We start from the raw sequence: 13,104 nt of genomic DNA on the forward strand, positions 1-13,104 counted from the left end.
TCGCGAAATATGCTTTTTTACGGGTCGACTTCTGCGGGTTCTGCTCGGGCACCACCGCGACGACCCGCAAACAGAAAAACTGCAAATCTCGTATTTGACATAGGGTTTCACAAATAAGTTCAAATTCAAACGACATAAACAGTTTTACGCGCAAATAAAAGCCAAGTTCATTACGGCAAACGCAAAAGAGGGCCCTGCAAAGGTTTGCGCCCATGTCCGGCATCATCTTGATCGATCTTCACTCCGCGCCATCGAGACCATCTTGAAGTTCATCGGCTCCACCGAATCCACCTCCGGCGCTTGTTCCAATTCCCGCACCGAAAGCATCCACATTGCCACCATATGGAGGAGAGAAAACATCACCAGAACTGTAACACGGACCGGCCGACGCGACCATTTTCCTCTTCAAGATTTCTCTCCTTGCCATATCATGCCATGTTTTAAACAAGTTATTTTGACTAAGGATAATCTGGCAAAACGCCATTGGGTGGGTTCTGCTAGATGTAGTTTTTGTGACCATAACGAAACTATCAAACACCTCTTTCTTGATTGTCCGCTCACTAAGATTCTATGGCGGTCGATTCATATTGCTTTTAATATTAATCCGCCTACTTCCATCAACATGTTATTTGGAACGTGGCTTGATGGGGTTGACTCCGATACAGCGAGGCACATTCGTGTTGGCGTTTGTGCTTTATTATGGGCAGTCTGGAACTGCAGAAATGATTTGGTTTTTAACAGATCAACGAACATTCATTTTTTGCAGGTTATCTTCAGGGCCACAACGTTGATCCGTATGTGGTCGCTACTCACTCCGGCGGAGGCCAGGGAGCGTTTGATTACTGCGTCTACCCGATGGGAGATGGTAGCTCAGGATATTTTCAACCGGTTTGGATGGCGGTCATGTAATAGGATAGGCATGTAGTGCTCCTTTTTTTTGCCAGCCGGTTGTGGCTTTTCTGTTTAGCTCTTGTGAGCGTTTTGTTTATTTCATACTTCGAGACTTGGAGACTTGTTGCTGGATTTTTTTTTTAATAATATGAGCCGTATGCATCTTTCTGATGCAGAGGCTGGGGTAAAACCCCTTTTCGAAAAAAATATCATGCCATGTTTTGATGAGGTCGTCCATGTCATTGCGGTTCATTGACATGATCTTGTTCTCTTCGGCAAGCAACATGGACATGGATTTGTTTTCACCGGCGCGTGCTCTTCTCTCCTCGATGGCAGCTTTGCGCAGCCCCTCTTCCTTGAGCAATTGCCACTTTTCTTGCTTCTCCTTTGCCTTCTTCTCGGCCAATTCTTTCTTGATCTCCAACGACTTCAACAACATCGACTCGTTGGATTGCACCATGGCATCAATCTTCTCCCTCAAGCTCGATGCTTCTTGCTCTCTCTTCATCTTCTCTTTAGTCTTCATGTCGCCATCGGGCTTGTGCAAATTTCTTGGGCCATCATCATCCTCATCTTCATTTATGTTTGTAAGTGAGCCTCTCTTTGGTGGGGATTCTTTGTCGATCAACTTCCACTTCTCGCACTTTTGGAGCAACTCCCAACAATGCTCTAGTTTGAAGAATCTGCCTTCCGAAGCTTTCATGTTCTTGTATCTATGTTGAGCAATCTTGTCCTACACAATGTGAACAAAGTGATCCAACCATTTCTCATGATGCAATATGATGATGCACAACTTGAACAATGGCAAAACAAACTCACATAGTCGGACTTCATGGTGCGACTAGGAGGTGCATTGCGTACTTGCTCCAAGCAAGCTGCCCAACGGCTGCACATAGGCTTGATATTCTCCCAACGCCCTTGAAGCGACCAAAATGTGCGTGGAGTCCTATTGGGATGCTTTGCCATAATGCGAAAGTATTGATCTTCGATCCTTTGCCAATATCTCTTGGCGGTTTGAGAAGTACTCGTGCATGCATCAAGAGACACCGCACTCCATGCTTGGATCAAAGCTTAATCTTCCAAGATCGTGTAGTTCTTCGATCTTTGGCTTTTCCCAGTTTTTGCTTGCGATTGCTCATACGCTTCCGCTTCGATCTCCTCCAATTCGTCCGCACAACCATGATCATCCATGCCGCCCTCCGTTTCATTGTAGTCGAACGGTTCAAAAGGGGCTTGATCAATGTCAACCGCGTTCGTGTCCAACAAGTTCACGAACTCGGTTGTTGCATTGTTCGAACCACCGCTATAGCGAACGATAACAAGTCACGAGCTATCGAGAATAATGGCGGAAATGAAAGGAAATCGCCAAGACCGAAGACGCATACCTTCCGGCCATTTCGTCGAACACCTCGCTCGCGGGGGGAGCGGCACCGTTGAACGGCATCGCCGGAGCACCTCCTTGCGGGGGGATGAAGTGAGAGGATGAAGAAGGCGGCTTCTTTGAAGCCGGAACCTTCCTCCGCTTTACGCCCACGGCCTTGCCGACCTTCTCCGCCGCCGGCCGGGATCGCGCTGCCCCGTTGGCGCCCGGAGCGCGGGCCATCGCGGCGGGGGCAGCCGGATTCCCGCCCTGCACGACCACGTTGCCCTGCCGCTTGCGGGCAGGCGCGGCGTGTGCTTGGGCGACGGCGGTGGGGCCAACATGGCCGGCGACGAGATCCGCCCGAGGGGAAGGAGCGTGCGCGACCTCGACGGTGACGGGGAACAGCATGGGGTCGTCCATGGCGGCGAGGGACGGCCGGGGAGGAGGAACCGGAGCTTGCGGGGGGGGGGGGGGGGGGGGGGGCAATGGTGGCAGAGGGTGCGGGGAGCGGGAAAGGGCGCGCGGAATTGTCCCTCCCGCCAAATCTCACGGCGGATAGGGGTTGAGCTCGGGTCAGCCTCCCAGCCCGTGAAGATAGAGGTTGGGGAAGAAGATTTGCCGCGCCCCACAAAAATATTTGCGGACCGGGGCGGGATGCGGGGTCTGATCGTGTAGATTTTCCGGCTCCGACCCGCAATTTGGCGGTTATTTTACGGGCCGGGGCGGGATGCGGGGTCTGCTAGAGTTGCTCTTATCCGACGGAAACAAACACCACTGCTCACCCGGTATCTGGGCCAGATCTTCTAAGAACCACCCAACATATGGTCTTGTTTTCTTTTCTGCCCAAGCAGAGATTACTGGCATATATCATGACGGAACCAAAGGGGGGAAGCTTCCACAATAATAGAAAAAAAGAAGAAGAGGAAGATGATTTCACTGCTTTATTAGATCAAGACACGGATCAGTGGGTGACAAAAGCTAGCCAGGCAACATGCCGGTGAAAACGATCGAATCGATCATGATGAAGAAATAATTCGGCATGTGAAGCCCTGGACCTGCCTTTTGTAAAAGCATCTTTATTTTTTGAGATGTTGTAAAAGCATCTTTACCATCGCGTCGCAACGCACTCACACACACAGTCACCTACCTACGTAGCCGCTCAACCTATCTGTTGTACTCCTCTTCTCCAATGGCCGTATTGCTTTCTTCTTACTTCAGGCCTTGGTGTACTCTCATGTACACTTTTTCTTAAAGAGCTGGAATGGAATTAAGCACCTGTTGGTGCCATGTTTTGTTCAAAAAAAAAAAGATTAAACCTACGCAGCCGCTCGTGAATGATCCAAACAAATAAGATTCGGCCCAAAGACATGTCCTTACTCCTGCCACTGGCCCATCCACCACTGTCCCCGCAAAGTATAGAAGTTTAGAAAAAAGTAGAAGTTTCGAAAGAAAGAAAAACAGAAGTAATTAGTACTCCCTCTATCCGACAATATTTATCGCAGAAATAGATATTAATGAATGCATATAAAGTTAGAATATGTCTACATACATTCATTTCTCCAACGGTATTGCCGAACGGAGGGAGTACGTATTCACTCCATCATAAAATAAGTAAACGAATGAGGGAGTAACTGGGTGCGGATCTTCGTCAAAATTGCCGTTGTGATGAGTTCCGGCTTGTGAATGAAGAACTGTTGTCACCGACTACGTACTACTCTAGCAAGTGGCATGATTCATAGGATTGGTTGTGTTCATTCAATGGCATCATGCTTACTTATCATGCATGGCCGAACTGATCGGCTGTCGCGAAGTCTGCAGATTAATCCGTGTCAGTAACCACTATGTTGGGTGACAAAAGGATACCCAAGATGATCACTTCCGACCAGGGAAAAGGGAAAGACTGTGCATGTGATGGAGGAGTAGACGTGTTATTTTTTTTCTTTTATTTTTGCAGGGGAAAGAAGATGTGATGGACCAGTAGGCGTTTCATTTTTGTTTTTGTGGGGAAAAGAAAATGTGGTGGACGAGACTGGTGAATGGTGGTGGCATCTTCATCTTTGGTCAGGCCGTTGGAATATTTCCGAAACTGTTTTGTTTGCTTTTACTCGTTATAATAAGGTAAGCCATGGAATGCATCAGTTCGATTTCAAGTACAATACTCATATATACTCCATCCACCTTAAATCCTTTTTAAGTAAAGTAAACTTGTAAAATAACTAATTAAAGGAGAGACGACCAAGCTCGTATCTTATTTTTCAACCCCGGAAATCTCAGCTTTGTATTTATTTTTTTGGAAAAAAAGATTAGCCCCGGCCTTCGCATCAGAACGATTTAAGCCCAGCTTTGCACCTGGCACTTTCTCTCTATATATACCAGTGCATCGCTGGGGTACGTACCTTCTTCACCCTCAGTTGGTTTGCCAGCTTCAGTGACAGTAACTACGTACGTACTGTAAGCTGGATTTGTCTGGACCTCTGGTGCGCTGGTGGCTCCCGCTGTCCGTCACGCCGCCCGTGCGCCCGCTCCTGAGCCGTGACGTGTCCCTCTCGCGGTGCCCCGGCCGTCTGCTGCCAAGCGGGGCACACGTACCAAGACACGATCCACACGACAAGCTTCTTCAACTAGCCCCCACTCCGACTCCATCGGCCGCCGCTCGTCCTTCCTCTTCTGCCCCGGCCAGCCGCCTCTTCCTCCTTCCTTCCTTCCCCGGCTCAGCCCGCCGCACCTGCCGTCGTCCCGTTCCGCCAGCCAGCCATCATCTCAGAGTAGCCGTCGTCGTCGTGGTCGTCTGGCCGAGAAGGATGGGAGAGTCGCCATCACCGGCGCCGGCGCCGGCGGCTGCCGCCGCCAAGGTGTACTACGAGGGGTGCCCCGGGTGCGCCATGGAGCGGAGGAAGGAGAGCAGCACGGGGACCCCGTACAAGGAGCTCTTCTTCGTCGGGATCACCACCTTTGCATCATGTCAGTATATACTCCTCCCTGTCTAAAACGAAGAGGATTAAATTACTGGTACTGGCATGGTCGATCTTGCTCTTGTCTTGTCTTGTCTTGCTCCTGCGAGCTGGAGTATTTCTTAATTCATCCCTTCTCTCGGTCTTATCTTATAGCCACTGCACGTACTCATTTCTTAAATAATAATGCTTCTGCGTTCTGCCTCAGTTCTTGCTCGTAGTGGTATCATTCTTGGAGCACATACTCCGTATATAATTGACATATTATAATGTTATTACTCGGTTGTATTCCCAACATAACTGATCCTGTCTGTCCGTCCCTCTTGTCTCTATCTATCTATCTTTTTCAGCTTTGCCGATCACGTCGCTGTTCCCGTTTCTCTACTTCATGGTGAGTCTACCTTCACATGCCCATGCCAATTTTCTTCATTCAGTATTCATTTTGTCTCGGTGTTTGTTTTAAGACTGCATAATAGTCCACCTCACCCTAAAAAAATAACACTGCATGATAGTCTCGAACTGCCCAGACATGTCCGGTTCGTCGATAGTTTAAGATACTCCCTCTGTCCCATAATATAAGACGCTCTTGTAACTATGCGAAATTTACCTTTTTGCCAGTAAGCTGTTTTCATCTGTTTTTGCCACTTTTTAATGTTCGGACGGATCCGCATGTCAGTGATACAAACCGAGTGGCCAAAAGCAGATGCCATGCAAAATCCAGTGGCATATATGAAGGAGAGCAACTGTCCGTATCCTAGTGATCACCAGCCAACTATTCTTTTTATTTTCCTGAACGTTTTTATAACCCGACTGTAGGCAGGAAACTCCTTTCCCTGTGTCCCGTTTTAACAATAGGCCTATTCCAGTTAGTAGTTTTTTTGAAACGGATATTCCAGTTAGTAGTTATTCACTCGTTTTGCACCCCTATGATCTGCTATCTTCCTAAGTTATGTATTTTGCAAAATAGAAAATGAAAGTATTCAGGTTTTTCCCTTCTCTAAATCAGATACAAGACTTGCACGTTGCTCAAAGAGAAGAAGATATTGGATTCTATGCTGGATTTCTTGGTAAGATTTTTTTGTACTACATAACTGCCATTCTGTACCAACAAAGTTGATGCACATGTCTTTGTTTCACAAATGTACCAACGTTAATTCTAATTTTGTACTACATACATAGTAAAAGTTTCAATGAGCAACGAAACTCATGCATACTTTGTTTCAGAATAACGCCAATATTCGGTACATAACTGTTACATTTCTCCTGTAGGTGCATCATATATGGTTGGTAGAGGTTTCGCATCGATCTTTTGGGGCATGGTTGCAGATCGCATCGGACGAAAGCCTGTAATTGTATTTTCACTTTTCACGGTGTAAGTATTTGTGATGATATCTTCCCCTCCAAGCGGATGAAAATTTACCACAACATTTAGTTTTCATTTCCTTGTCTTTTATTAGAGAGAAAAAAATGTACACTAATTTCCTCATGCACATTCAGCATTGTGTTCAACACTTTATTCGGATTAAGTGTGAAATATTGGATGGCTATCACTACAAGGTTGCTTCTTGGTGCACTAAACGGATTTCTAGCACCAATCAAGGTAACTTAAAAAAACAAAAATCGAGGGACAGTTGCAGGAATGAACGACAGCTGTTTTTGTTAATCATGTCAAATGTCTATTTCGATAATGTTATGGTTACACGGGGGATGCAGGCTTACTCCATTGAAGTTTGCCGGGATGACGAACAAGCTTTGGGCATATCAATTGTAAATTCAGTTCGACATAAAACACTTAACTACCTATGTGAAACATTACATGAACTCAGTTTGATCTTTCATAAACATTCAGGTCAATACAGCATGGGGATTAGGCCTTATAATTGGCCCAGCAATTGGGGGCTACCTTGCTCAGGTAATATCACAAGCGTTAATCACATTCACTGAGATTTTCATTTGACCATTTTTGTCTACTTATTACCAGCCAGCCAAACAATATCCACACATTTTCCATGACAAGTCAACATTTGGGAGGTACTCATTTCTCCTATCATTGAACTGTTCATACTTAATGGCATAAATAGTTGCCCATTTTCATGTCCGTGATCCCAATCATGCAGGTTCCCATATCTTCTTCCATGTCTTTGCATATCAATTTTCGCAACCTTCGCCCTCATAAGCTGCATATGGCTTCCGGTATGTACAACCTGAACTATGCATCTTGTATATGTAAATCTATTGAGTTTTGTTTGAATGCTATGTATTCACATTGATGCACTAAACAGGAAACACTACACAAGCACGCGAAGTTTGAAATGGGAGCTGAAACGGCTGAAGCTGGCACAACTCAGGAAAGTACAGAGTCACCTAAGAAGAGCTTATGGAAAAATTGGCCGTTGATGTCGTCAATTATCACATATTGTGTCTTCTCCCTTCATGACACTGCATATAGTGAGGTAATATACAGTATGATGAAATCATGATATATAGAAGTTCTCCAAAAGGATACTGCAGATCTAGGTGCAGTAAATATATTAGTTCTTTTTTAAAACCGAAAATATATTAATTCTTGACCCATTGTATCTAAAATTTATACATATTTTTCATGCAAACTCATCTGCTGCATGCAAGATTAAATTTTCTAACCGTTATTTGTTACAATTCAACATCAGATATTTTCCCTGTGGACTGTAAGTGGTAGAAAATATGGTGGACTTAGCTTTTCATCTAAGGATGTCGGTCAAGTTCTTACAGTGGCAGGTAAGCATAGTTTAATCTATTTCTTCCCTAATGTTTTGAACATTTTTGCATACCTCTTAGTGATTTATTTTTAAGCTGTAAACATGCAATCTGTTTCACTGTAGGTGTCAGTCTTCTTGTATACCAAATCTTTGTTTATCGTTGGCTCAATAATACGCTAGGACCTGTAAACTCAACCCGCATCGCATCTGTGAGTTACTAATGTCACTCTTTTTCTTTATGCCAATTTCAGTTTACTTGATAATTCACTGTCTCCTATTTTTGTAAATTGACCATTAGCATTGCAGGCCCTGTCTATACCAATTATTGCTGCTTATCCCTTTATGACACACTTGTCAGGAATAAGACTTGGTCTGGCTCTCTATATTGCAGCAATGATTAAAAGCGTTCTTGCTGTAAGTACTTTACGAGAATATTGTTCCTAAGGTTTAAGCCATCTTTACTTCTAGCTGATGGTTACATACATGTGCCACTAAATCATCATAGATAAGAATGTACACTTGGTAGTCTAATTCAAATATTTTTCTTTCACGAATGCTCATCGCTGCGATGTTGATCAGATAACTAGAGTTTCCGGCACTTCTCTTCTACAAAATAATGCTGTGGTACGTGGCCAACTTATCTCAGTTCACTGGAACACTGCCCGAGATCTTTCTCACAGAAACAATATTTGTCCAATTCACTGATGTATAAACAAATTCCTCATTTGAGTTGGATCTTATTTTGGACAGCCACAAGGGCAAAGAGGTGCTGCGAATGGAATAGCCACAACGTTAATGTCTTTGTTCAAGTCTGTTGCTCCAGCTGGGGCAGGTGTTCTGTAAGTAGTCTTGCTTTCTTAATCTCCTATTTGTTGGAAAGATAAAGAAGAGTAAAGTATTTGATGATCTGAACTTCCCAGTTTGAACAATGGTTTCTGCCCAAGAATGGGACTGTTGTGGAAATACTGGTTCAGTAAACACAGAGATGCTGCTATTATCCATAATCATTAATATCAATGCTAGTCTTATTATTACTTTGCTAGTGTAGTGAACCCATGTGGCTGTGTTACCTGAAGATAAATCTAAAATCCTGAAGCAATTCTAATAACCATAAATCTGTTTTGCAAAAAAGAAGATAAACTTATTGTTGAAAACATTTTGTGATTGCAGATTCTCGTGGGCACAGAAGCGACAGCATGCAGCGTTCTTTCCAGGTAAAATGGTGCAGTTCCAGGAAATATATCAATTGCAGTATCACTAGTTTTCTCAGTTCTCAATGGTTAAAGTATAAGCTGTTGTGTTATAATCACTAAATTACGGTAACCAAAAATAGGTAGTACTCCCTCCGTAAAGAAATATAAGAGCGTTTAGATCACTAAAGTACAATGTAAACCAGTTTTGTTTTCCATAGAACTGAACCAGGCGGAATTTAGCATTTCTATCATATGGTTTGAGTGTATCACTGTCGCTTTGTATAGTACATATCTCATAATTCCTCATGTGTTTTCAGGTGATCAGATGGTGTTCCTTCTACTGAACGTGACAGAGGTCCTTGGGCTCTTGCTGACCTTCAAGCCTTTCCTGGCAGTCCCACAACACTACAAGTAAAACCTGACAGAGTACCTGTTTAGGTAGTGCTATATAGAGCAATGCGTGTGGTTGTGTGGCACTGGCATGCTGTAAGAGTGAAGACTGAAGAGTCTTCTCTTGTTGTACTTGTAGATAGATGTAGCAGTGTTGTTGGCACTGTGACCTAAAGCAATCGATCGGTCGGCCAATCGGGCCATCGATTGCAGTCTTGTATTGCTCCGTCGCTCTCCTAACCTATGTGTAGTACGTAGTAAGGAGGAATAGAGGTAATCTGAATCTTTCAGTTTCTTGATGCAATTGGGGGGCGCCGTTTGCCCTCACCCTGCTTCGGGTCGGAGGAGAAAAACAGAGAACTCTGGAAAACAGTTCAGGCGACGGGTGCTGCGATTGACGGACAGCAGTAGTGGGTCGCCGTTGCGGTGCGAGCTGCTGAACGATTATGTATTACGATGGGTGTGGTCATGGTGGTGGTGAAACGCGGATTGGATCTTCGGGTTGTGATTAGGACTTAGGAGAAGGGGCAGAGCGCTTCGTACCCGCGACCTGGAGCCTGCTCGGCGTGCTCGAAGCCGACGGCACTCCTCCAGCTTTCGCCGACGGGGCTTCATACCCGCCGCGGTGCGAGCGCCCGGCGATGACGCTGTCGGAGGCCTGTGGCGCCGCTCGTCGAGTCGTTTCGTAGCGCCGTCCGACCACGCCTTTCCGCCCGTACAGAGAAGCGCGGTTCGTGCCCGGGTCACGGATAGGATCATAAACGATGGGCTTTTGTGGCCCAAAGTCCCATCTGAAGGCCAGTGGGCTCTTAAGAAACATATGGACGCCAGTTTTCACTAAAATCTTGTTTGTCTCAAAAAAAAAAACCAAAATCTATTTTTTTTAACATCAGTACAGACGCAAGCGCTCATACATGCTCGCATACACTCACCCCTATGAACGCGCGCGCACACATCCTACCCCTATGAGCACCTTCGAGAAATTGAGCCGGTACGTCATCTTGAAATTTACGAAGTCACCGTAGGCGCCTCGTCGTCGACGGGAACGTCTCCTCCCACTGAAAATGCATCGCCGGAAATCTTGAAATAAATCCAGAAATAATGCGAGCACCAGGACTTGAACCCTGGTGGGCTGGGGATACCACTGTCACTCTAACTATCCAACCACATGTTGGTTCGCAAAAAAAAACTAAAATCTTGTTGCCTAAAAAAATAGAATATTGTATTTTTTGTCTCAGAAAAATAAACTAAAATGTTATTCACTTTCCTAAAAAACTGAATAGTGAAATCTTGTTCATGGAAAAACAAAAACAAAATTTGAGGGTCATATTCTTGGGTGTGCACTGTGTTAAAAAAAATCAGAGAGCTCCCGTGGAATTGGTTACACGCCATCGCCACCAGAAATTCATGTCCATATTTGTGGTCCTAATTATCACGATCAATCTTGACGATCTCACCGTTTATGATCGATCCATGCGTAGAAGCAAGCACAATCCAAATTAATCGGAGGATACTTAACTTGACATTTAGGCAACTTGGGTAGTTATGGAAGCCAAGCTGAAGCATATGCTAGAGAGACGTAAACTGGGAGGTTTACACGCTTGAAGGCAGACCGGATTATTTAGGTGTAAGACACATAGCTTACACATTTCTTGCACGCAAGGGAGCTCTCTCCCCCACTCGAAAGGAACGAGGGACGATATCTCAACCTGCGATGTGACCTTCATCTTGTTCGTGCTATGTGGACCGATTAATGATTCGCAAAACCGCCCACGCCGAAGATATGGAAAAACCGTCCTTGATGAGGCGTCTAGCCTAAGTATTTCCATACTAGTGTAGGATGCACTACCAGACGAGCTTAAAATTGGGCGAACTGGAAATATATCAGAAACGATATACAGAAATGGATCGCTTAACCCCGAGCACACGTTTCTTGCATTGCATCCACAGTTAAGCAACAGAGAGGAAGCATCTACATAACGAGTTCACGATCGTCGGGGCCATTCGCATATCTGCACACGGTAGCCTGCTGGTCTCTTCATCCATCGCTGAGGTGACGAAGCTAGCTCCATTGGATTGGAACACGCAAGAAGATGGAGGGGGAGACGAACAAGAGGCTGGCCACGCTGGTGGGCTGCAACTACGTGGGCACGCGCTACGAGCTCCGCGGCTGCATCAACGACGTCGACGCCGTGCGGGCCGCCCTCGTCGCCCGCTTCGGCTTCGCGCCGGCCGACGTCGCCGTGCTCACCGACGGGCGCGGCGCCGAGGTGCTCCCGACGGGGGCCAACATCCGGCGCGCGCTCGCGGAGATGGTCGCCCGCGCCGCCCCCGGGGACGTGCTCTTCTTCCACTACAGCGGCCACGGCACGCTCGTCCCGCCGCGACACGGCGACGGCGGCGCGGAGGAGGAGGCGATCGTGCCGACCGACTTCAACCTCATCACGGACGTGGACTTCCGGCAGCTGGTGGACCGGGTGCCGCCGGGCGCGAGCTTCACCATTGTGTCCGACTCGTGTCACAGCGGCGGCCTCATCGACCTGGAGAAGGAGCAGATCGGGCCCTCCGTCGGCTCCGGCCCCGGCGCACCGCCTACGGCTACCGCGCGCACCGCCCGGTTCCTTCCCTACGGCGTGCTCCTCGACCACCTCTCGGCCGTCTCGGGCATGCCTTCCTCCCACCACGTCGCCGACCACCTCGTGGCGCTCTTCGGCGCCGATGCCAGCGCCAAGTTCCACGTTCACGGCGGCAGCGGCAACGGCAGCACCCTGTCCACCACGCCCGCACCGGCGCCAACGCCGCCGCGCCCGGACGAGGGTATCCTGCTGAGCGGGTGCCAGACGAACGAGACCTCCGCGGACGTGCCGGCGTACGAGGCCAGCGGAGGCAAGGCATGCGGGGCGTTCAGCAGCGCGGTGCAGAGCGTGCTGGCGGCGCACCCGGCGCCGCTGAGCAACCGGGAGCTCGTGGAGAAGGCCAGGGCGGTGCTGGAAGAGCAGGGGTTCGAGCAGCACCCGTGTCTCTACTGTACCGACGCCAACGCCGAGGCACCGTTCCTTTCGCAGGACAAGAAGGAGGAGACAGCGGTGGGCGCGGCAAGCCCGGCCATGTCGGCGGCGCTGCTGTAGAGCACGTTCAGCTCACGTGCTATGGAGCGGGCATGCGTTCCTCATGTGTCGTGTTTTACTGTTCCTGCGCACGTCGGATTGGATGAGGGGCCAAACTCACGTGCTATGTTGTTTGTGTGTGGGTCAAGTGTATAAGTGTGTGTATTATATATACACGGATTTGTTATGACTCACTTGCATATACTCACGTGTCATTATTGTAGATTCAAAGTCATGAAATCTTTACTTACAACTCTGTCTTCGCCAATTTCAAGATGTGATGTCGACTTAGTATCTCGAAGGTGTTCATAAATTTGGGGTGTGCATGTGTACATTTAAAGTGACGAGTGTATATGCATGTATGTGAGCATCCACGGTTGCATTATGTTAAAAAGATAAATAACCATGTGGACGCAAAAGAATAATCGTGTATGTGAGCATGTACGGTTGCACTGTGTTAAAAGATAAATA

The 13,104-nt window shown here is 47.1% G+C and overlaps 2 protein-coding genes across 2 annotated transcripts; both read left to right on the top strand.

The window, feature by feature from the left end:
- The first annotated feature begins 4,619 nt into the window (after positions 1-4,619).
- On the top strand, positions 4,620-9,830 carry LOC109768663 (protein ZINC INDUCED FACILITATOR-LIKE 1-like). The gene is made up of 17 exons (XM_073500151.1): positions 4,620-5,215; positions 5,556-5,596; positions 6,212-6,272; positions 6,475-6,577; positions 6,703-6,805; positions 6,919-6,972; positions 7,055-7,117; positions 7,187-7,236; positions 7,323-7,398; positions 7,488-7,658; positions 7,875-7,962; positions 8,067-8,152; positions 8,250-8,357; positions 8,523-8,567; positions 8,694-8,782; positions 9,114-9,157; positions 9,454-9,830. Exons 1-17 carry the CDS (start codon positions 5,056-5,058, stop codon positions 9,549-9,551), a joined length of 1,440 nt encoding a protein of 479 aa, XP_073356252.1. The 5' UTR covers positions 4,620-5,055; the 3' UTR covers positions 9,552-9,830.
- Positions 9,831-11,304: 1,474 nt separating this feature from the next.
- Positions 11,305-12,886, top strand: LOC141020635 (metacaspase-9). The gene has a single exon (XM_073500152.1). The coding sequence runs from the start codon at positions 11,620-11,622 to the stop codon at positions 12,652-12,654; it is 1,035 nt and encodes a 344-aa protein (XP_073356253.1). The 5' UTR covers positions 11,305-11,619; the 3' UTR covers positions 12,655-12,886.
- The last annotated feature ends 218 nt before the right edge of the window (positions 12,887-13,104 follow it).

Source organism: Aegilops tauschii, chromosome 5, assembly GCF_002575655.3.
Source record: "Aegilops tauschii subsp. strangulata cultivar AL8/78 chromosome 5, Aet v6.0, whole genome shotgun sequence".
In the NCBI taxonomy this organism is placed as follows: Eukaryota; Viridiplantae; Streptophyta; class Magnoliopsida; order Poales; family Poaceae; genus Aegilops; species Aegilops tauschii.

Coding starts and splice junctions, on each gene's coding strand:
- LOC109768663 (XM_073500151.1), top strand. CDS start 5,056: ATGGGAGAGTCGCCATCACCGGCGCCGGCGCCGGCGGCTGCCGCCGCC. Junction 6,973..7,054: donor AAGCTTTGGGCATATCAATT/GTAAATTCAGTT, acceptor ATAAACATTCAG/GTCAATACAGCATGGGGATT. Junction 7,399..7,487: donor TAAGCTGCATATGGCTTCCG/GTATGTACAACC, acceptor TGCACTAAACAG/GAAACACTACACAAGCACGC.
- LOC141020635 (XM_073500152.1), top strand. CDS start 11,620: ATGGAGGGGGAGACGAACAAGAGGCTGGCCACGCTGGTGGGCTGCAAC.